Source organism: Protopterus annectens, chromosome 4.part1 (genome assembly GCF_019279795.1).
Source record: "Protopterus annectens isolate FY-2018-M chromosome 4.part1, PAN1.0, whole genome shotgun sequence".
NCBI classification, from domain to species: Eukaryota; Metazoa; Chordata; order Ceratodontiformes; family Protopteridae; genus Protopterus; species Protopterus annectens.
In genome coordinates this window covers 519,047,974-519,073,441 of record NC_056734.1, presented here as the reverse complement: position 1 = coordinate 519,073,441, position 25,468 = coordinate 519,047,974, and the positions used below count along the sequence as shown (strand labels likewise).

General features: G+C 38.8%; 1 protein-coding gene across 1 annotated transcript in view; it reads right to left on the bottom strand.

Moving 5' to 3' along the window:
• The window catches only part of LOC122801244 (rootletin-like), a 2,937,720-nt gene that overhangs the window by 2,836,947 nt on the left and 75,305 nt on the right, over window positions 1-25,468 (bottom strand). The window contains exon 4 of the mRNA XM_044070796.1: window positions 14,263-14,411. Within this exon, the coding sequence (XP_043926731.1) occupies window positions 14,263-14,411 (149 nt within the window). The remainder of the gene's footprint in view (window positions 1-14,262; window positions 14,412-25,468) is intronic.

Sequence of the window (25,468 nt, the reverse complement as noted above, 5' to 3'; positions counted from 1 at the left end):
ATGAATGATCACCTTTCAATAAAACCAGCACTCAAACTTTTGGCAAATAATCCTAAAAGGAACAATGTATGATTCCTGGTATTTCATTATTATTATTTTAACATTATTGCATTACTATTATTTTTAGTGTTATATGTCTCCAATATGTGCAAAATTTATTTATTTACTTATCTATTTATAAATAGTTTTTAAATTATAAAGAATGTTAAAATATTTATATTTAATTCTGTATTTTTATGCAAATGTTGTATTAACTAATTATTATTTAAGCACAGTGCACTTTAGTAAATTACAAACTATAATAGTTAATTTTATTTAATTTTATTCAGAGCTGATTTGCCAATATGTTATGCTATACTTTGCACCAATATTCCTAATTAGGAAAAACATGAGATGTATTTTTATGATAATGTTATACATTTTATATGACATACATTTTTTATGACATATTTTTATGATAATGAAAACGTTGATATAATTACACAGTAGCTGTTTATGGATTATTATATGGTTACAGTGTAAGCTTTTGTAAGTATCTCAGCATTTTATACTGGTTACACTATTTACTCGCATTTTAATTAATGAATTATTCAATTAACTCATTACCCAGGTACTATATAAGTTGGTTCTCTATGGGTCTAATTTGATTCTGATGAAGTCATAATGATTATAGACGAAAGCGCGCTCAATCCAAGTGTACGTTTTGTTTGTTTTGTGATGTTTTTTGATGTTCGTACATATTAAATGAATTTTCCAGCCATTGGTATACGTGATATTTTTGGAGCATCACCTTGGAGCAGTTTGGACTGTTACCAGCATTTTGTGGAGTTTTTTCGGAGGGTACCCTTCATTGTATAGCAAGCGGACTTTGTTTGTATACCATACAGTTTGAATACCATCCCAGGTATCCCCTGAAAAGAGGACAATGGACTAGTGAGACAAATCTGATCAATAAAGAGTGAGTAAATAAATAAAATGGAGAAATTTTTTACAAGGGGAAAGACGTCTGCATCCCCCAATGCAGGGGTTTTACTCTTTGTGATATCGAGAAATATTGCCAGCCCAGCTATCAGGAATTTTGTAAATAATTATATGCCACTTGTGAATATTGATATGATTTATACAGAACTGTATGTTATGTACTGTGCTAAAATGTAACCACAACATGCCCTGCTGACTTACAACAGAAATGCATATAAACTATACACCTGTGCAAATGTATGTCTTAACAGTAGAAGCTAGAATATAAAAGGGTAAACGTGCAAAACTTCAAGAAAATAAGTTGAAATTGAATTGCTTTATGATTGTGCTATAAAAGTTCTCTTTCATTTTTAGTATAGCAGACACAATGTCTAGAGCTAGAGTTTTTGTATTGTCTTGAAAGAGAAGTAATTTCTATGTTTAAAATGTAAAAGTGTTTTATTGTTTTACGACTTCCAGGATCTGCAAACATCTGAGAGATATGAATTTTTGACACAGAGATGTTAAATTCTGTTAATTTTTGTTTAGCCTGGGAAATGAAATCAGGTGACAAAAAGTGATATCATCCAAGCTAACCCAGCAGTAATATTCAGTATTAATTTAAAAACTCCCCCAGACAGAGACTGGGAATTTTTTATTTTGTCTTTGACCTGGAAACATCCACTCATCATCACCATCTGCACTTCCTTTGCTCTGTAAGTAAGTTTTTAGGGTGTAGCAACTATTTTAGATATGGCTAGGAATACAGTAAAGATGTGTTTAGATGTCTGTATTTGTTTGAGACTGTCCTGCATTGTTATTTTAAATACTTCCTGTGATTTTGAACTCTGAAGTAACTGTATTGATTTACTGAGTACTGTCTTGTCCTTTTATTATTTAATATTAAATATATTAAACCTGTCTTTGTGGCTGGTATTTCTGAGACATATTTAAGCTGTTAGAGTCCAAAACCAAGCAAAATAAGTACCACAGATGAAGAAAAATAGTTGACTCGATAGAATTCCAAAGCTGGTTTAATAGTTAATTCAAACACATAAATGCAATTCCACACACAGCATTTTTGTCCAAGTTGCTAAGACTTCATCAGATGCAAACAGTAAATGAATGAATAAACCATCTCATTATATAATCTATTAACTAAACAAGAGAGGGATTACTGGAGTGTAGCCAGCCATGTGAACGTAGCAGCTGTTTCTTGTATATTGCTTTTTGGAATTACTCTTATAACTGCCATCCTTCACAAACTATGACAGTGAATTCAGTCCTCAAAGAAAACAATAGAAATATAAGGCAAACATCTGGACATTCTGTGAAAATCTGGACAGTTGAGAGGTATTCTCATTTCTGGTGTTGATTGTTTTGTGGAGTTTCATTTCCTCATATTATCCTTAGGTTTTATGGGAATTCAGTTCATTGACATGCCTTATTGACACAATGGACCGTATTTTCATTGGTGCATTACTTGAATAATTAAGCTAATGGATTATATAATGAGATGGTTCATTCATTCATTCATTCACTGTTTGTATCTGATGAAGTCTTAGCAATTTAGACAAAAACACTGTGTGTGGAATTGTATTTATGTGTTTGAATTAACTATTAAACCAGCTTTGGAATTCTACCATTGAGCTGACTATGTTCCTTCATCTGTGGTACTTATTTTGCTTGGTTTTGGAGTCGTAGTGTCTAAGTACCTGTTCCAGTGTTATTTTTGGTTAAGCTGTTAGAGTACTTGCATATCTATTTGGTGACACTGTACAGGCCACTCCAATAGCCTTGCTTGGTCAGACTACCATTTGGATTAATAGTAACATTACACAGTAGGATTGGACACCTTTTGTAAGGACTTCATAGTAGCTAATTAGGGGTTCTGGTGGCAGTGAAATCTTCCTTATAGTCTGGGCAGAAGGGGGCATAGTTAGTAAACCTGTACCAGCTTTTCCCAGGTGTGTGTGTATGTGTATGTTTGTGTCTGTGTCTGTGTCTGTGTCTGTGTGTGTGTGTGTGTGTGTGTGTGTGTGTGTGTGTGTGTGTGTGTGTGTGTGTGTGTGCGCGTGTGCGCGTGTGTGCGTGTGTGTGTCAGCTACTTGGGCAGGGATATGAGGCACTGGTTGGACAGAGAGACTTGGCTTGCAACCCTGGCTAAGGTCTCAACTCTATAGCTGTGCCAGTGTGGAGTCTTACTGGGGATCTGGGGAAAGAGACAAAAAACAGCCCCAGACTGACTGTGGTCTCTGTGTGCTCTTAAGGGAAATTGCACTTTACTGTGTGTGTAATTGTCATCCTCCCATTGTGTATGTCCCCCATTGTTGTCAGTGGTGAGGATTGAGGCTCCTTGATTACTGTGCCAGTGCACATCCCCTCTGAAATTGCAAAGATTCAAGGAAGAGGGAGTTACAAGTATTCCCTATTCACAAAAGTTTTTATATGTAAGTAGGGAGGAAGCATGGGGGGTTGTCACCTTACACCAAATTGGTTATAGTACTGTACCTTAACACCTGCTACACTGATGTCACAATTCAGTGAATTTGTTAAACAAGAAGCAAAACTACAGCCTGGGGATCACTCCCCAAGGAACTACAGCCCTGCACCCCTTACTTAATGCAGCTACTCTGAGATTGCACAACCGCAGGGTAAATTTTAGATTTTCTAAGAAGTGGGACCTCATTGTATGGGGTACCAATGGATTGTCTTGTTAAAGCAAAAATGCTTTATTACATTTATGCCCTATCCCGTTATTGCGCATATTAGTATTATTCTGATGAGGTTATTATAAGCATTAGATCAATGAATAAGGACTTAATGAAGTGTCACTCAATAAATAGTAATCGGCACCTGGGCTTTAGTGAGGTGGGCTTCAGCAAACTGAAGTAAATCCATTTTATTAGAGCCCTAATAAATTGGTGAAGGATGCATACAGCTCCTTCCTGAAGCATGAATTTCAATAATTATTGTGGAATCCCATTTTGGGACAGGCTTTACTTAGATATTTACTCTGCATGCCCAAGGAAGGGGTTAAATGTATGCTGCACACTTGAGACTGAAACAGTAAGAAGACAGTCAAGTTATGGTAATAGCCTGAAATGAAAAATAAAACGGAAAGTAATAAAATGAAAAAAGTGGTCTGAAGTGCGAAATGTTCCTGATATAACACACCCAAAACTCAGTGTGCAGAACTCTAGTTTGTCAACATTCCTACATACAATAAATAAGGAAAATATAGTTTGTGATACTGTTCATTATTTATTTTTCCAAGCACCTCAGTTATGCCAAGCTGAAATGTTTACTTAATAAACTATATTGAAACACTTAACTCAGTGAATTATATCTGAAGAGACTGCAAGTGCTGAAGTCATTGCTGCATGGTACTAGTGAGAGCACTTCCGGATATACTAAGGGGGCATCCATGCTCTCTCTTACCAGAGAAAAGCAGTGGGTTCTCTTTTCATACATTTTTTATCTAAATTTGCTATGCTTACTTTATATTAATATGATCACTCATGATCTTACTTGTTTCCATTTCAGCAAAGTTAGAATTATGGAAGGAAGAGGTAATAAAAGGGAAGGTCAAGTAAGGTGAAGCATACGACTTGTAGAGAGACAGCAGACAATTCTGAATGTTCTAGCATTTAAAACATTACTTAAATAAAACTTCTTATATTATAGTGAGTCTCATTTAACCTAAAAAAGACCACTGAGTATATAATGGCAGCCTATAGCCCCATGTATTTAGCTGTGGCTCTGACCAATTTATTGGTTCAGAGGCAAAGCTCAGGTCTGCAGTAATGGCAGCCTGACCTGAAAAACACCATCTGTTGAATCAAGGACATGGGACTAAGTAGAGGAAAAAATGTTGATAGGATTGCTACCCTGCCCCAGGAGAAGTGGATGGATGTCGTGCAGCAGTGAGTCACCAGAAGAGTGAGAAGCATGTACTCATATATTAGATTTCTGAGGAATGCATTGGGAGCATCCATCAAGGAGCATGCCCATTCCCAGCCGATGCTGTCTGCATGATACATATGCATGAGCAATCTGTAACAGCATAATGTGCTTAAGGGATACAGAACTAAAGTACATAAGGTCAATTAAGGAGCATTCACATCTGCAGATGAGGTCATCTGCATTATACATGTTTGGGATGGGCAATCTGGAACAGTATGATGTGCTTAAGGGATATGTGACCACAGTGCACAGTGTCCATCAAGGAGCATGCACATCCACAAATGATGCCATCTGCATGATACGTGTTCAGCCATGAGTAATCTGGAACAATTTAATGTGCTTAAGGGATATGAAACCAAAGTGCAGAGTGTCCATCAAGGAGCATGTACGTCCACAAATAATGGCATCTGCATGATACGTGTTCGGCTATGGGTAATCTGGAACAGTATGATGTGCTTGAAGAATATGAGATCACAGTGCAGACTGGCCATCAAGGAGCATTCACATACATAGCGATGCCATCTGCATGATATGTGTTCGGCCATGGGCAATCTGGAACAGTATATGTGCTTAAGGAATATGGGATCACAGTGAAGAATGTCCTTGCCTGCTACAACACTCTATCCCAGTACTCTTACACATGAGCCAGAGTGGTGAAGGAATGCCTCACACTACTACATTCATGTCCAGGGGTAGTGTTCAGTGTGGACAATGTGTGTAAGATGCTTTACAGCTTCAAATGGACAGTAAATGGCAAGGCAGTAATGCATGCAAAGTAATGGTTTATTACACACAAACACAATCCGGCTTTTGCTTGTGTGTAATAAACCATTACTTTGCTGGTCCACATTGCTGCCTAGCCATTTATTGTTTTTGTTAGTTTAAGTTGGAGTTATTTTCATTTCAAATGGACAGCCCTAGAGGGTCTGAAGGAATATAAATTAACTAACTGCATTTCAAAGCAGTTGTGTTAAAACTGAAAGATGATAATCTGTGGCATCCTGAAAACAGCAGTAAATCTGAATGAAGGCTTAATCCCATGCTCTATAAAAGGATCAGGCTCTAGTCTCGTTGAAGATGCTGCTTAAGAATGTCGTGGCAAAATGCAGATGAAACAATTAAGTCAAGTAAGTAATCAGGCAAAATGGGAACTGCATCAGTGTTAACAGCAATCCATGCAATAATTTGTAGGATTAGATTTTTGTCAGGAAAGAGTAACAGAGTTATATGAATGAAGCCTGCCACCCCACTTACTCATCCAGTGAGACATACAGCTGCATTTATTGATAATCCCTGTTACCAAGTATATGATTCTTAAGGTAATAATGGCTGTACCTTTCTGTTATGAGGACATCTTTTCAACTACATTTGCAGAATGTGTCAGAATGAACTCTGAACATTTAACCTTTTAAAAGCCACTGTCCCTGAAGTACAAAAATTCTCAGGACTGAGAATGCTACAGTAATAACCTACAAAAGAGAGTAAGCACAATGTCACATCCTTTGATGAAGTACTGCAGAAGCCATATAGGACTGAAAATTTGCTGGCCACTGTTAAGGAACCATTAAGATCAAACACAGCTGGATGTGTTTCTGAATACACAAACTGCAGAACTTTTATAGATGCTGGAGTAATAATTTACTTGCTGTGTCTTTGGTATGAACCCTGTAACATTTACTTGAGCAATATAAATGAATCTCTTAATAATCCAGTGTTTTTGCTTTTCTGCTAAAAAGAAATATACTTGAGTCTTGTATGCCAAATTTGACAACCAAAAAAGTATCAAAAAGTTGTATTACATAATGGCAACTGAATTATTAAAAAAACAGAAGAATTAACAGTGACAGTTGTTAGAATACGACACTGGAACTGTTTTAGCTATGCATTCTTAATTTAATATACTATTTTTTTAAACACAGCTAAAGTCTTCTTCTGCCATCTGGTGGATACATTGCAGAAAACACCCCAACTTACAAAATGTCAAATATGTTTCCTACATCTATTTATTTATTTACTTATATTTATTAACAGGGTTAATCACACTAGACATTGGCTTCTTTTCAGTGACTGACTAGGGAACATTTGGTCAGGGCATTGGTATACATAATAAAAACAGAGATGACAAAAATGTACTTTCTGAAATAAAAAGATGGCTGAGGCAAAAACGAAGGGGAGATAGCGAATTAAAAATAGTTTACATTAGCTTAGAAAAATCATGTTTTATGTGTTTTTGTTGAAATAATAAAAATGGAATAAATTGTTCTTTCTGAGTAACTTATATGTTAAGGTTTAGAAAAAATGGAAATAATGTTATGAATATGAATATGTAAATAATGAAGGATGTAAATAAAGCAACTGCTACTACTACTACTCTTTTTTGATAAGTGCCATGGAATCTATAACATTCACCTGAACTACCACCAACTGCATTTTTATTGTTTAACTATATGACATGCATGAGATCTTCCATAAAAAAGGAAACACTGAAGGGGAAAAAGGGAATATAAAAGTTATGTACTCACCATAACTATGCATCTGTGTTGTCCCTTTTCATTCATGCTCAACCAATGGGTCTCAGATCCGATCTCAGATCCAGCTCGGCCACATTTCTTCTAGACTCTTGGATCCAACTCTTGAGCTCCTCCTCTTACCCATAATGCCACTTCTTGCTGCATTACCTCAGATCTAGTTTGCTGTCAATATGTAATAAGTTAGAAAATAACTTACAGAAAGAAAAGTGATAGAATAGAGGCTCAAACAGGAACAGTGGTTCTAATATCTTTATCAGATCATTCACAAAGAAAGAGAGAGAGGAAAGGGGAGAGGGAAGCTGAGGAAGAATGAAAATGGGCAACACAGATACATAGTTATGATGAGTTAGTACATAACGTTTATATATGATGTCATTTTCATCACAGTCCTCAGCTACTATAACCCTGGGTGGCCCTCATGGAAGGATATTCTTGAGTACCGTAGATCCAAAGGCAGCCCTGTTTCTAGAAATGATATCCAACTTGTAATGAGACATAAAGGCATGAGCATTTGTCCATGTGGCTGCAGCACAAATATCTTCAATAAAAGCTCTAACCCAGAATGCAGATGATGTTGCCATAGATCTGGTAGAGTGAGCTTTAGGAGGTCTCGTCAAAGGCAAACCTTGGAAAGACTAAGCATATGAAGTACAATCCATTAGCCATTTGGCTAAGGTGACTTTAGAGATTGCTTTTCCCAATTTATTTGTAAAGGAAACAAACAATTGATAAGTCTTCCTAAAATCTTTTTTTCTATGATGATAAAAATGAAGCTGTCTATGTACATCCAAAAGGTTAAGCATGTACTCCCCTTTATTGGAAAATTTTGGAAAGAGGTCTGGCAAACTGATTACTTGGTTGATGTTTATCTCAGAGGCTATTTTTGGTAAAAAAGAAGGATTGCTATGTAAGGTGACTCTATCTTTATGGAAAATCAAATAAGGTGGTTTTGAAGAGAGTGCTTAGAGTTCAGAAACTCTCCTAGCTGAAGTAATAGCCACTAGAAAGAATGTCTTCCAAGACGGAAATTTGAGATCAGACTTGGCTGAAAGCTCAAAAGGTGGTTGAGTCAAGCTCTGCAACATAACTATAAGATCCCAAAGTAAGTAGGATCTTTAATTGGGAGTCTAAGCAAGAAGGTACCTTTAGGAAATGCTTTACATAACCTGGATGAAACTAGAGGGGAAGCATTATCTTCAGTGTGATAATTAGCGATGTCTGCCAGTTGAACTTTGATGGTGAAAAAAAACTAGCATCTCCTTAGAAAACCGAGGCAAGAAAATCTAAAACAGCAGGAATGGGAGCAGTAAAGGGGTCTAGTTCTCTCTGTTGTACCCAACAGACAAATATTTTACATTCACTCTTGTATATTTTCCTAGTTGAAGGATTCTGGGAGGATAATGAATTCTGGCAAACTGGTAAAGAAAGCCTGGACTGTCTAGCCATCACAGGAACTGGAGAAACCATGTGGTCAGCTTGAGGCCTGGAATGTCCAGGTGGCCCATCCCCAAGAGATGAGATACCAAATCTCGACTGGGTCCAGTGGCCAAGGAGGATATAGAAGGTGAGACCACAAAAAGGGGAACCAAACATGAAAAGCAAGCAATGAGGATAGCCTTGCTCTTCAACCAGAGTGCTTTCTGAAGAAATCTGGGGATTAGATGCAAGTGGGGGAGTAAGTGTATGGGAGACTGTAAGGTCAAACATGAACTAGAGCATCTCTCGTTGACTGCTCTGAGGGGGGATTAGGGCAAAAAAAGCCTGCCGCATTTGTTGTTGAGGGAAGAGGCAAATAGTTTGCAGCAAGGTTGACCCCATGGATGGAAGATTCTTTATGCCACCATATGATTGAGAGAACACTCATGAGGTATCAGAATAGTCCTGCTGAGTTTGTCGGCTAGAACACTGGATTTCCTTGGTATGTGAGTTGCTATAAGAAGCAGATGGAGGAAATCACCTACTGCCAAACTCTCACTGCTTCTCAGCAAAGAGGATAAGATCTGGCTCCCCCATTTGTTGATGTACCATACCAATGACATGTTGCCAACCTGGACAGCAATGATCCCTTGATGAAGAGAGCTCTGAAAAGCCTGCAGTGTTAAAAGGACCACTTTCATCTCTAAGATGTTTATATGCAAACGGCTCTCTTCTGGGGACCATGCACCTTGAACAGCCCATCCCAAGAAATGCCCCAACCTACCCTAATATGGAGGCATCTGAGGTCAACATGGCCTTTGGAGGAGGAAAAATAAAGGGACATCCCTGACAAACCTCATTGGACTGAATCCACCAAAGTAGGAAGTTTCTGCACACCCAAGAAATTTTATAGGATGGTTCAAAGACTGTTAAGAATTGACCATTAAACTGCTAGCATCCATTGGAGAATCCACATGTGGAAATGAGCAGTTGGTAGAAGGGTAATCACCACAGACAGTGACTCTAAGGTCTGAAGAACCAGTTTTGCTGAGGAAGAAGGGTGTGAGAGAATCTGACTGACATGTAATTTCAAGGTATGGGCTCTGGTTAGTAGAAGAAAGGCCAACTGACTGACTGTGTCCAGACAAGCTCCTATAAACTCCATGACTTGAACTGGCTGAAGATGGGACTTGGGAAGATTGACTACGATCTCCAAGAACTAACACAACTGGAGTAAGTAATCCCTGGCTTTTTTGAGTAAATGTCTGGTTGGGGTGGTAAGGATCCAATCATCCAAGTAAGGAAACACTCTGAATCCAAGCAGTCTAAGATAAGCTGCTACCACTGTCATGCATTTAGTGAATACCCTGAGGCCTGTGGAGAGTCCAAAGGGCAGGGCTCTGAACTGATAATGACTAGCCACCAGCTGAAAGAGCAAATATCTCCAACAGCTGTTCATCTTGATGTGATGGTATGCATCTTGGAGATCTATGGAGTACATCCAGTCATCCTTCTGTAAAAAAATTAGCATAGACTAAACAGTGACCACCCAGAATTGAAGTTCTTTACAAACTGGTTTAGATAGCTGAGATCCAAAGTGGGTCTCAGGTCGCTTGTTTTCTTTGACACTAAAAAGAACCTTGAGTAAGATCTGGATCCTCTTTGGTCTGGTGGGACCTCTTGGATGACTCCTCTGTCTAGCAGGTTTTGAAATTCTAGATCTGCTAATTCCAGCTGATTGGGAGGAACATCAGGGAGACTTTTCCATGTGAGTGGAGGAATTTGTAAAAAGGGAATAAAATAATCTCTGGATATGATCTTCTGCACCCATGAATCTTTTGTGATGGCTGCCCAGACTTCTGGGTGCAAAGTCAAGCACCTCCCAACTGCCTCCAGCGAAGAACAGTTGGGCAATGTTTCAGGAGCACAGAAAGGGTCTGTCCAAAAAAGAATCTCAGAACACTTGCTTCTGTGATCCCCCTCTATGAAGAGGATGGCATCTTCCATTGGAATTTCTCCCTCTGCCACTGGGAGAAATTTCCCCTTGCGAGTCTTGAAAAGGACCTTGAGATTTTTGGAACTACATCTTTTTTCTGCATTGATTCCTAGAAAAAGATCTCTATGGGGTGTAAAATGGATTCCAATGGCAGGCAAGATCCTTCCATCTTGCTCACTATGGGAAAGAGTGTCTTTCACAGTAGGCTCAAACAAAGAAGATCCATCATTGATGAAAGAAAACTTGAAAGGCTCTGCAAAATCACATAAGTGCATCTAAGCATGTCTCCTGATGGCTATGCCTGAACCCACAGCCCATGAGTAACCTTCAGCTGTCAGAGATTAACCTCATGGATGCATTAAATATCAACTGAAGGGTGAAAGCTGCAAGGAAAAAAATCTTCTGTTCCTCTGCCGACATAGTCCCAGGACTAGACTTAGAGAGTTCCTAAATCAAGTCTCTCTATCGTCTAGTAAAGTGTCTCAAGTAATTAAGTGACCATAAGGCAAAGGTCGCTGAATCATAAAAATGCTTTCCAAATCTGTCCACCACATTAGACTCTCTATTAGGAAGATGGACACTGGAGCTCTGTTCAGCCAACTCCTTTTTTTTTTTTTTTTGTGGTTGTCGTCACAATGATGGCATCTACAGAACTCCCTTATGCCAAAAAAGATCTGTTTCTGGGTGAAGCTAGGATCTTGACTGGGCAACATTGTATTGGTTCTATGGTATCTGGCTTCTTCCATGCCCAATGGGAGACAAGATATATAAGGTTACCCTCCGAGGGGGAGGTAACCCAAGAAGTAGATGGGTCAGACCTGAAGGCTTCCAAGAACACAGATTCCTCTTGGGAAGGTGATTCAGAGGACCAACCACCTTTTTGGTGAAGGTGCTCTAGAATGTCTCCGAATGAGACATCCTATGGTGGTGATCTGGGGGAACCTTCCCCTTCATCAAAGTCAGTGCCTTTGGTCAAAGATTCCTGAGGGGAATCTAATTGCCTCCTCTTACACAGTCTCTTCCAGAGAACCTCCTCAGTGGGATGATCTGGAGAGGTGTCCGAAGAAATGGCGGAGTTCCTGAACTGGAAATGCCTGGAAGCTTGTATGGGCCAGCTGTCCCTGTGGAATAAGCAGCTGAGGCTCAGAAGCTGGATCCAAAGGGAGAATAGGGTTAGGATCCAAAGAAGTAAAAGTTGAAAGAGTTCTCAGATGAGATAACACCCTCTCCACCACCTCGATACAGAGAGACTGGGAGAAGCCATAGTCAACCTCACCAGAGCCGTAGCTCCATGTGCTTCTGAGCTCCAACCCGTCAGAACTCCACTCAGAGGGAGGAGTTGGATCCCAGCTGTCCAGAAAGGCGACCCAGAGAGGAAGCAACAGCTTAAAGACTGTCAGAGTCAAAGTCATCCCCCCCCCCCCCCCCCCAGATCCAGCACAGGTGCTTCAGCTCTGAGACTCATCCTACTCAAGAGGAATTGACACCAAATGAGTCAGGGATACAGTTGGGAGTCAAAGAAGAAAGTATCTACGGATCCAATACTTCGGCTCTAGGGGCTCTTGGATCTGATGGCTCTAAAATCACTGGTCACATTGAGGAAGAAGAGAGAATGCTATGGGACACAGGTTGAAGGCTCACGGATCTGATGAGAAATGGAGACAGTAAGACCCCCATCTGGATCTGTGCTCTGAGAAATTTCCTCATCATCCTATCTACATCTGCCTCAGAAAGACTTCTGGAGCATCTGATAGAAGGAGATGTGGAAGTTGGACAAGATAACCTCATAAGTGTTTCCTGTAAAAAGGTTGATCAAAGCCTACGTGAAACTGATTGCAGAGAGGAGAGAGGGCTCCAAGCTAAGGTGACTTACAGATTGCTAAAGTCGGATCCAAAGATGTTGGATCCGAGTGCTTAGGTAGCTTTGCAGGAGGCGCTGATGCAGGAACAGATTTAAGTGACTGAGCAGGAGAGTGTTTCCTATGCTCCCTGGGCTCCAAACTTGTTTTAGACTTTTTGGTGGGGATTTGAGCCCCTGAAATAGATGCACAAAAAGAAGGAGCTGAAGCTGGAAGCAGACCCTTTAAAACCAACTTGTCTCTTCTATTGCTGATAGCCCTGGAATTGAGCCCCATGCAGATTTGGCAAGGAGTATCCAAATGGCCTGCCCCTAAACAATAGACGCACTCCCTATGGGCATCAGAGTTGGGCATCTTCTGCCCATAGGAAGTGTACTTCCTAAATCCTGTTGGCTTTTCACTCTCATGTTAAGGAGGAAGACAAAAAAGGAAGGTATTTTTCTTTCTTCTTTTTTTTTAATAAAGATAGGGAAAAAGAAAAATTACCAAGAATGTTAATTAATTAACTACCCCTAAAACTCAGGTATGAAAGATAAAAGGTACAAAAATTACCAACAATGGTACAACAGCAATACCAGGTGGAAAAATGAGTAGAAATAATAGTGAAAAATTGCAAAAGAAACAAGTAAAGAGAGGAAAGGTTATAGATAAAAACCAGAAGAGAAATTAATTATATTTTTACTCACAAAACCTTTGTAACACAACCAAGATGCTTAAAAAATTACAATCCACATCTGAACAATTACAGAGGTAAATGAGATCCGAGTTAATGCAGCAGTAAGGAGCATTATCGGTAAGGGGAGAAGCTCAAGAGTCAGAACCAAGAGCTTGGAAGAAATGCAGCCAAGCCAGATCCAAGGTTGGATCCAAGACCCATTGGCTGAGGAACGAATAAAAATGACAACATCAGATCTAATTTTAGGCTGACACAACCTGCACTGAGTCTTCTTTTCTCTCCTTCTACCAAGTTCTTTTCCAAATATGTTTCATAGCTCTTTTACATGATGCTGCTATTAATTAACGATACTCCATTCAAATTTTGTTTGTTTGTTAATAAGATGCATACCTCTGTTTCCTATGTTCTTTGTATGATGTAATTTTTCTGGAGCTTTTCTCCTTTGGCCACTGCTGAAAAGGGGTAGCTTTATGCCCAGTCAGACTATCCCGGTAAACAAATGCAATAAATAAATAAATAAATCCTACAAAAGTACTAATGCAAATTATACTACACACTTATTGAGACTCAGCATGCAAGTTCCTGACCATTCTCCCACATTTTCTCGTAGCTGCCCTGTACACAATGACTAGAGATTGGAATCCATGATTTCAAATTTGTTTTATCTACTTAAAAAACATGTGACTTTTTGAAATGGGTTACAGGAAAAAAGCTAAAAAATTCTTATTCATATGACCTCACTGTGAAAACAGTCTTAGCTAAGTGCTAGAGTTATATTAAAGAAACAAATGCTTTGAAGATGACGATCGATAGACTCAGCATGTCATAGATAAAAACAAGGATAGACAGGATCCTTACCCGGTCACTAACGGCCCGGTATTTGATAGCAAGCTCATCCCGTTCTGCCCTGGTCTGAGACAGCAGGTCTTCCACCCGTGACAGCTCCTGCTGTAAGAGCACATTGTCTTCCTGTTGTCCTGTATGTGTTGTCATTGCTGTCGTTGCCACTGCTGCTGAGGACAGGCAGGAGAGATAGATATGTTTAAATACCACAATCAAGCCCACCACAGACATGTACAGTAATACAATGAAGTAATAACACAGAATAAAAATCTACCAAACCTTTTACATACAACTTAAAACTCACAAGGAATCAACATTCATACTGTTACACCCATCACAAACAGAGCAGATTAGTTAGTTTACAACACTCTACTTCACTTGCTACCCTGCGAAGATTTGAGTGAATAAGTACCACTCTGTTTACATCTTCAGATGGTTTAAAAATCTGTCAGGCGTTGCTAATTTTATTTTATTTTGTTCTTATTTTATTTACATTTATTTACCAGGGTAGAGCACTGGTCAAGCATGACCAATTTCAGGCCTAGTCCAGGTTGTAATGAACATTACAGCAAAGAATGATTACTACAACACAAACAGAAAATACAATACAAATACAAGATAACCAGTAGTACAGCAATGTGTTCTACTACATTATACATAAATTCACTATGATAGCAATGGAGTTTAACAAAACACTGGGATGGAGCAAGCTGGGCATTTCACAACAGAAAAGGAACAAGTACAACAATTTCAAGAAAGTATAGAGATGTTTAGTGTTAATGGTGGAAAGTAAATATGGAAGGACAAATCACCAAGTAACCACAAAAAGGACGAACCACAGCAAATTCCACCAACCAGTAGGCAAATCCAGAAATGCAACTGAGAACCGGAAGACTAGAAAAATCCGTTTGTTGAGACAGCAAAAACAAGGATTAAGCACTTTCATAACAAAAACTTCATCAGAATCAATAAACCATCCAAGACACCATCCTTAAATACCCCTCCCACTTAATCACATGACTCATTGCACAAATACCAATGATACAAAACAATTACATAACTAATTTGTTAAAAAAAACCCAACATTGTTCTAAAAAACAAAAATATAAAAGTATACAAATTTTAAATAATCAAGAAAAATGGGGATATCACACTATATAAGATTTAAGCCTTAAAACACTAGATATTGACAGACTCTCATTTAAACTGGGGGGGGGGTCATGGCATCCAATCTGATCTGCCAACGCAACTCCCTTTCTTCTAGTGCATCCTCCCATGCCCCCCCTCAGATCCTTTAATACTTGTTCTAATACAAAAAAAAAAAAACAAAAGAAATGGTCATAATGTTCCATGGCATGTCTAGCCAAGGCATTCTTGTGATCACATTTCCTATCTGAAACATGCTCGTAAATTCACTCTTTGAATTTTCTCTTAGTCTTGCCTACGTAGTAACTATTGCACATCTGACACATGGCCAAATATACCACTCTAATCATACTGCAATTACTAAAAGATTTTGACTTGATGGGCAAATGGTTAACTATTTTATGGTCCCCCTCTATAATGTCTTTGCATTGTTTGCAAAGGTCAGACTTGTAAGTTCCAAACTTCTTACTACTACGCCCATTATCACAATGGATAGATGTATGTTCTAGGTAATTTATAATGGTCTTCCTTCTTCTATCGACCACCATGGGACAGTCAACAACCTTATTGGCCATTTCTTTAAAAAGTGAAAAAAAAATCTGTCAATTTTTCACCAGTATATTTCTAATCTGATTTGCTTCACTACAAAACTCAGTAATAAAAACTTAGTTGTAACATCTGGATCTGCCTTTCCCTTCTGTTTCCCATTTTCTAGCTGTATTTTTTCAGTAATAACTCTGTTCCTTGTAGGGGCCAACACATTTCCTTTGCCATCAAAAATATTACCATAGGTGGCATGAGACTGATTTATATCCTGCACTGATCTTCTATCACTTCAGTTTTTTTGATTCTTAAGTTTGTATGTTCTGTACAGAAGTACACTTCCGAGAGGCATAGCCCAGTGATAACAGGAGGGCAGTCTACCCTGCACCTTTAACATAAGCAGTAAACTTTCCCAGTGATGATCACACAGTTATCGAGTTGTAGTTTTATGAATTTGGCATAATGAAATGTGTATAAAATCTTCATGAGGGGGTTAAAAGGAAAGCTTTAGTGTTACAGTGGTCTCTCCTCTAAGAGCTACTCTTATGATAAGTACTTTGTCCTGTCTTCTTTGGGGACCATCACTGTAACAGTAAATCATAATATATGGGTAGACTCCCAAGTGGTATAAGGTTATATCTGGAGATGGAGAGTTACAGTATCAGATGTATCACAGAAGACGTATTTTACTTGTAGGCTAAATACGTGCTTCTAGTTCATAGTGCTTTGGTGTGGGTATCAGCAGTAATAATCCTGTACACCACAGTTTCTCATCTATCCTGAGCAGATACATTACAAGTGACAGCATTAGTAGCTGCCAGTGTTGTATATGTCTTACAAGTGCTTTGTAGAGGTATGATATGTTTGTCAAGTAAAAAAAAAGCAACACAATGGGATAGCCATATAGGACAAGTTTTGTTAAACTGGCAGATCGTAGTATTCCATTTTGGAAAGGTGAAATGTTGACTTTACTTTAAACTGTGACCCCTTGTATAGTGTATTATTGACATCATCTAGGAATATGCACGATGTAAAAAAGAGAATAGCTTTGCTTTGCTAGTTTGTGTGGAGGACCCGTAAATTAATAGCTGTTCATCTAAAGAAAACTGGTTTGACAGGTATTGTCTTTCCGTGACTCGTAGAAACTGAAGCAATCCATAAACTGGTCTGCTCATGAAGGGCAGCAAGTCAGATATGTCTCTGGCTTTTTATAGTTCATTCATACCATCAGTAGCTTGTAAGCAGCGCAACCAGTATGTTTGTTGGAGTAAACATAAGAGGTGCCCTGGTTCACCTAGGATCCACTCCATCAGGTGTTACTCATGGCTCCATTGCAAGATGCCTGCTGTGCATTTTATTCATTAAGCCCATCTCTGTCTGTCTCTCCACCTTCCCAAACTCTACATACCTCCCTAAAGTCTAGTAATCTAACCACTCATATACTGTCGATGGGTAAATCTTATTCCAAGACCTAACTAGAATCCACAAATTTCTCAGTCTAGAAGGTCTCGCCATCAAATGCAAACATCAAAAATAACATTTCTTTGGTACAAACATAAACATAGACTCACAACAGCAAATAGAGCTGTCACTTCACTTTGCCATGGAAACAATAAAGCAGTTGAGGAATTCAAATAATTTGAGGGCATGGACTCATTCTGAATATGGAAAACAAAATCAACCACAAAATGGGTTACTGCTACAGAACAGGGAAAGCTTTGGTTAAAACCAAAAAAATGATCTTGGTAAAGAAGTGCTGATCCCAACATTGGAATATGCCTTTCTTATTATCTTCAGCAGGTCACAGCAAATGCATTTATATTACACTGTCGAAAACTCAAACTGTCGCCAGTGTAATAAATGACACAAAAATGTCAAACCCTCGAACATCGAACACACACAAAAAAAAAAAACACCCAAGCACAACACAAATTGCTCTATGCGGGGGGGGGGGGCAAGCCCCCCTGCACCCCCCACCCCCCGCTACTTAAATGTACCAACTCCAAGATCGCACTACATTGCAGTAAATGGAAATCTCCTCTTATGGAGATTTCCGTTTACACGCGCGATGACTTTCGCTTTCGTCATTTTGGTGCCGACAATATCAGCTTCGATATTGTCGGCCTTCGACAGGGTGAAGTAGACCCCAGCAAACTGCCATAAAATACAAGCCACACTCAGTAAAACTGGTTAGCTTGTACTAGGTTCTCACAAAAAATATCATCACTGCCATACTCATATCAAAGCGATATGCTTCCCCAAATCCAACAAATCAATGCTGATTACATACATTCTTATTTTCACGCTATCAGATCGTGGCCACTATATGCCACAAGCTTGCAAACACTCTTATTTTCACACTACTACATTGTAGCCACTGTCTGTCACTAGCTTACGCACACTGTTATTTTCATACTATTACATAATGGCCACTGTCTGCCACTAGTTTACATGCATATTTATTTTCACACTACAACATCATAAATATTCACTGGCAAGAACCTAAATAATCAAGCCAAAGACAAGCCTTATATCTTTTTCCTCTGCTCTTTCCTCATTATCCTTAACACAGTACTCTCATATGCCAAAGTGCTAACTGTACACAGGCCAAGATTTGGAACTCCATCTCTGTGTGCATTGTAGCAACAACTAACCTGTTTACTTTACTAGTCTGTCTTAATGAATATTTAACCAACCTAAGGAAGTGTAACTGTACATCAAGCATTATATAACTTAGACAATCTTTGTACACAGTCATCCAACACAGTTAATGTAGCAACCCTTCAATTATCATCAGTATGTACCTAAAACATAAAGAGTTGTCACTGTCAGTGACAAGACATTTATATTGCAGCAAGTTGTGTAGTGCTGGGCAAGCAGTAAAATGCTAAGTGTAAAACTTGTATCACTTTTAGTGAACTAAACATGTACACATCTTCTTAACCTTTTCTGTTTATGTACATTATATACTTTCATAAGCAGAAAAGCATCTAAAATGTCAGAAACTATTTATTTATTGATATTTGTTTATCTGGAAAGTCCAACTGGGCACAGGTGCCCTTTTTCAGCAGAGTCCCAGTGAAAAAAGCTCCAAGATATGATATTTAATGCAATCAATATTTAGAATAACACATTTTATAATGCAGTTTCAATGAATACATAGCATATAATAGGCAACATGATTAAATTTGTATTGATTCTCAAAAAACATTAAACTTACAAGCCTTGTACTGAGACTTTACAAATAGAAAAATGGTGTATAAGATAGGTAGGAGTAATTTAAGAAATACAATAGATTGAGGTATTCGAGGAGATAATAGAGAAGTATTGATGGGATAGCAATTTGTTTGTGTTTATTAGAATTAGATATAGTAGTTTAAGAAATAAAATAAACTGAGGTATTAGAATGGGATAAGCAGGATAAATGATTTAATGCTTTAAAGGGAGGTATAAGAAAAGTGATGAAGAGTTTAACAGAGCTATGTCCTAGATGAGGAGCAGGGACAAACAAGGAGGCAGAGAGGAAGTCTTTTAATAATGATTTACAAAGATGAAGGTGTGTTATAGACCTGACAGATAAAGGAATTTTATTCTAAGTTCTAGCTACACTGTTGGAATAGAGACTCACCCCAACAGCCCTTTTGTGGATTGTAGATGGTAAGCAGTTGTTTATTATTTAACCGAAGGGGACCATTTGGAAAATAGTACTGGAGTAGGGGTCTAATTGCTGGGCAGGCAGATGGGGTATGGATGATTTTATGGGTTGAAGTGAGCTGAGTATAAGATGGGGGTGAGGAAGCTTGAACCAGTTAAGTGTTTTTAGTGCTAAACAGTGGCAGATATGGTAAGGTTTGTTGCAAGTGAATCTGGCAAATTTATTATAGCACTGCTCAAGTTTAGAACTAAGTGAGGTGTGTAGGTTGGTCATGATAGGGGCTCCATATAGGAGAGAAGGTAAGAGGTAAGTGGTAGATAGAGTTACCTTGGCAGAGTCTGTAAGGAATTTATTTACTCTATGTAGGGTGCCTAGTTTTTGATGGGTTTTCTTGATGCTATTTTGGATATGTAAATCAAATTTAAGATTGTCATCAATTGTCATGTCAAGTAATTTTGTATGCGTGGTAACTTCAATCATGGTATTATTTAAGGAAGACATTTTAAAGTTGTTTTTTTTCATGGAAGTGGGATTTTGGAAAAAAGAGAAGTAATTTAGTTTTTTGGGGGAATTCACTAGCAGGTGATTATCCTGTAACTAACTTTCAAAAGATTTAAAGGGTTCTTCAGTAATTCTCTGAAGATGTAGTAGGTTGTCAGAAATGCATATTAGGGTAGAATTGTGGGCATACTGTATGACGAAAGCTTGCTGACAGGATTTATGTAAATTGTTAAGGAACACATTAAAGAGCAGTGGTTCAGAATGGAGCCCTGTGGTACACCAGTAATGACAGGAAAGAAGGGAGAAAAAGTGGAGAGCCATTTAATAGACTGGTATCTACTGGTTAAGTAGTTGTTAAATCATATGATACTCAGAGGGAAGACAGTTGGTAGAGAAGTTTTTGGTGAGAATTTTAGATCAAAAGCTTTAGCGAGATAAAGTAATACAAAGGAAACAATTCTGCTTTTGTCTCTGATTTGTGAACTGTACCTGTGAAAGTTAATAAGGCTGTGTTAGTGCTATAGACAGGTCTAAAACCATGCTGTGTGGGGGTCAGGAGCTTTTCCTGAAGAATATGTTGAAGAAGTTGCTTGTGAATGCACTTCTCCAGAATTTTTTTACAAAAGGAATAACATGGCAATAGGTCTGAAATTGGTTACATCAGATGAGTTCCCCCTTTACGAAGGGGGATGATGAAGGATCTTTTCCACAGAGAAGAAAAATGCATAACTCCTTGATAGATCTGTTAATTAGAAGAGACACAGGATAGGCTATGGAACTGGCAGCCAGCTTGAGGTACTCTGCTGGGAGATTATCTTCTGAATGAGAACAAAATTTCAGTTTAAGAGGTAGCAATTTGACATAGAAGGTTGGGATGGGTTTTAGGATCAAACAAGTGAAATTGTTTTGTGTAGCAAGATCATGCATGAAAAGGGGCCTTTGTAGTCCAAACCATCTACCACAGCATCCATCTTCAAGACGTTCATATAGTCCTCAAGTTTCTGTCTACATCTCCTACATGTGGCTACATTGAATAGCTGACACTAATGGCAACAGTTCACGTCATCCTCCTCTCCCTGGCAATGAAGGCAGTCCTGATGCAGATTCTGATTAGTGAAGTGATGACTGCAAGAAGTCCTGGAAGGGTACAGTGTTTTGGGCACTAACACTGGGAATTTCCCAGTGATGAATGTTAGACCAAGATCTAAGCAGAAAGTAAATGGGTAACAAAAGAGCTGGATGTGTTGTCCTGGACCAGTTTGTGGCAGCATTGCGTGTGGAGTTGCAGACATGCATGGCCTTGAGCTGATCACAAGAACAAGGGAAAATTACATTCGGAATTATGCTGAGCCAGAGATATCACAAAAGGAAATCCCATTAGTTATCCAATGCAGCAGGCCTTTGAAGTCAGACCAGTTTTTTTTTATTAATAAAATACAATATTGATAACAAAATGCTAACCCTTAGGATCCATTCTAAGACAGATCAATGAAGTGGTTTTAAGCCTTGTATAAAACTGAGATGCCAAAAGGTTGCACAAATCACAGTATCTAGCTTTGTTATGCTGAGAAGCCTCTAAATAAGTTGAGACCTCAGTAAAGGTAAGAAATACTAAGTGGCTTTATCAAACCGGAATCATAACGGTGAGAAGAAAAGTAAATCAGCATTGAAATGGGTAGAGGCCAGACATGAACTCAAAGAGTTACCAGCAAGCTGACCGTGCCTCAATGACTACAAAGCTAACCTTACAATGCTTCTTTGTTTTGCATGTCTTAGCAGGTAATACGTATGAGGGTTTTCGTAGCTGCCAGCTACTTCAAATCCTGAGGTCAGATAAGGGCATATAACCTTAAAAAACATTTGAGTACATGATACCAGGAAAGAAATTTGAATAAACAGTCTAGTTAAAAAGTTCCTTGTCAGATTATGACATTCAAATAACCTGCCTAATTATATTTAGTCAGCAGCACAGTGACAATACTATAAATCCAATTACAAAGAGAAGAAAGTTTATGCAATAGACTGACACTGACCAGTAATTATATGTATTCAGGCAGATTACCTGAGATTCCAGTGGATTGTATACATGTCAAGCAGAGCACCTCACTGGCCCTCTTCAGCAGAAATCTTGATGAGTGGATGGGAAATAGAAAGTTCACCCCACGGATCACTCCAGTGGCTATACTTGATAGAGGCACTGGGAACTAACGTTGGATGGCACAATGCCAGGGCACTTCTATGGCCTAGGCTTGTAAAGGCTCCAGGGCCATTAGCCTCATACACACCTATGACCAGAGCATTCATGCACCCATATGCAACTATGGACATGGCTGACATCACTGAGTAACAGCAAAGAGTGGAATATAGGCAAAGGTGGGGCCCACCAAATGAACTGACAGCATTTATTAAAGCTTTTTGTTCTAGGTCTTTTTGCCCCTTTGCCTGCTGACCATCAAACTGTGCCCTTGTCAGGCATGTCCCATTCATTCCCTCTGTATGAGGAACATATGCCGAGTACTGTCTCTAGGCGAGTGCCACTCAGGGGAAGCCATCATATAGGATGCCATGAGGGCTGTTTCTGCCCTCACAAGTATCACAGCACCTGAGTATATACATTTTGGCCCTAAAGTCACCCCCAATAGTGACATAAGCATATGTGTTATTGCAGAGAGAGACCAACTATCCCCCTCAGCACTTCTCTTAAACCAATTGGAAATAAATGACACACTTCCCTTTCTAAGCACAAGTGGATATTTAAGCACTGTATTTAACATCAGCTGTAGTAACTACAGACGGATTAAATTGATCAGTCACAGCATGAGGTTATGGGAAAGAGTAGTGGAAGCTAGGTTAAGAAGGGAGGTGATGATTAGTGATCAGCAGTATGGTTTCATACCAGGAAAGAGCACTACAGATGCGATGTTTGCTCTGAGAGTGTTGATGGAAAAGTACAGAGAAGGTCAGAAGGAGTTGCATTGTGTCTTTGTGGACTTAGAGAAAGTATATGACAGGGTGCCTAGACAGGAGTTGTAGTATTGTATGAGGAAGTCGGGAGTGTCAGAGAAGTATGTAAGAGTGGTACAGGATATGTACGAGGGTAGTGTGGCAGTGGTGAGGTCTGCAGTGGGAATGACGGATGCTTTTAAGGTGGATGTGGGATTACATCAAGGATCAGCTCTGAGCCCTTTTTTATTTGCAATGGTGATGGACACGTTGACAGACGAGATCAGACAGGAGTCCCCGTGGACTATGATGTTTGCAGATGACATTGTGATCTGTAGTGAGAGTAGGGAACAGGTGGAGGAGACCCTGGAGAGGTGGAGATATGCTCTAGAGAGAAGAGGAATGAAGGTCAGCAGGACTAAGACAGAATATATGTATGTGAATGAGAGGGAAGATAGAGGAATGGTGAGGATGCAGGGAATAGAGGTGGCGAAGGTGGATGAGTTTAAATACTTGAGGTTCAACAGTTCAGAGTAATGGTGAGTGTGGAAGAGAGATGAAGAAGAGAGTACAGGCAGGATGGAGTGGGTGGAGAAGAGTGTCAGGAGTGATTTGTGACAGACGAGTACCAGTAAGAGTGAAAGGGAAGGTCTATAAGAGAGTAGTGAGACCAGCTATGTTGTATGGGTTGGAGACAGTGGCATTGACATAAAGGCAGGGGTCAGAGCTGGATGTGGCAGAGTTAAAGATGTTAAGATTTGCACTGGGTGTGATGAGGGTGGACAGGATTGGGAATAAGTATATTAGAGGGTCAGCCCAGATTTGAAGGTTTGGAGACAAAGCCAGAGAGGCAAGATTACATTGGTTTGGACATGTACTGAGGAGGGATGCTGGATATATTGGGAAAAGGATGCTAAGGATGAAGCTGCCAGGTAACAGGAAAAGAGGAAGGCCTAAGATAAGGTTTATGGATGTGGTGAGAGAGGACATGCAGGTGGTTTGTGTGACAGAGCAAGATGCAGAGGACAGGAAGAAATGGAAACAGATGATCTGCTGTGGCGACCCCTAACGGGAGCAGCCGAAAGAAGAAGAAGATTTAACATTAGCAACTTAATAACTCTTGACAAAGGGCTTATGCCAACTTGACAGCTTGAGTAATTGCAAACCTTGTGTTTGTCCAACAATGGGTATTTCATTACATCTATGTTCCAGTGTCTTTGTGTTTTCTATTAAAGGACCAACACAGCATTTCTTTAATTTTTTTCTTTCAGCTCACCCAGTGTTATCTCCAGGCACTACCATGTAAGGTAAAACATATAAACCCTGATTCTGCCCTTGGTTTTATTTATTTATTTATTTATTTACATTTGTTTATCGAGTAGTGTCCAACTGGGCTGGTGACCCGTTTTCAGTGGAGACCCAGGGAGAAAAGCTCCACACATAAAAATACAATACAGAATAAAAAGAAAATCTACATTACTACATTAATAAGAAACATATTTACATGAGTATCAGGTTTTACAAACAAATGATTCATTAATAATTTTCTTTATAGTAACAAACTTAAAAAATGTGAAATCCATTGATCTGGATAAGTAATTAATAACTGATAACAAGCAGTGAGCAGTCCTAGACTGAGAGGTTATGCAACAGTGTACAGAAGTAAAAATATTTTGCTTATGAAAATTACAGAAAAATGTACAAACCAAAGACTGTGGGGAAGCAATTTGAGGAAAATACTACACAATAGTAGCTGTAATAGAAGAAAACTGTACAGTAGAGATATAAATGAGCATAAGAGGGAGTAGTTATTGAGGCAGAGAACAAGGGCAAAGCCAGTTGCTTTTTAGATATTCCTTTATTTTTTTTTTAAATGATGAGTAGCAAGGAGTGCATTATATGCTTAGGGGAAGAATATTCCAGGACTTAGCGACTTTGTTTGAGTAGAGGAAGTCACCGTGGTAGTTATGTGACTGTGTTATTCTCAGCAATGGCGTACTGGAAGATCTAAGGGACCTGCTGTTTTCCTGTAGTTGGAGTAAGGTTGAAATAATGTATATAGGAATATCTACAAAATTGATTTTATGTTTTTAAAACTAATTTTATAAATTATATATTTTATATATGGGTATTTATTGTAATACTTTGTTTAGAAAGTTCGTGGAATGAAGTGACACTATAGTTTTGTGTTTTTTATTATTTAATTGTAGCTCCAATTTCATTGGTTATGTATTAATTACTTAATAGATAAAAGGTGAAAGTAGAGAGATTGTTTTATCTGATGAAGTTGGTGATGAAAATGTGATTTTTAACATTGTCAGCGTTAAACCATTTCCGTTTGTGCTGGTTTCTACATTAAAGCTGTTCGTGTTTTAACCTTCTGGGTTCGAGGTGCTTTTGTGTTGGTTTTTAAGGTTGAAATTGCCAGTTATC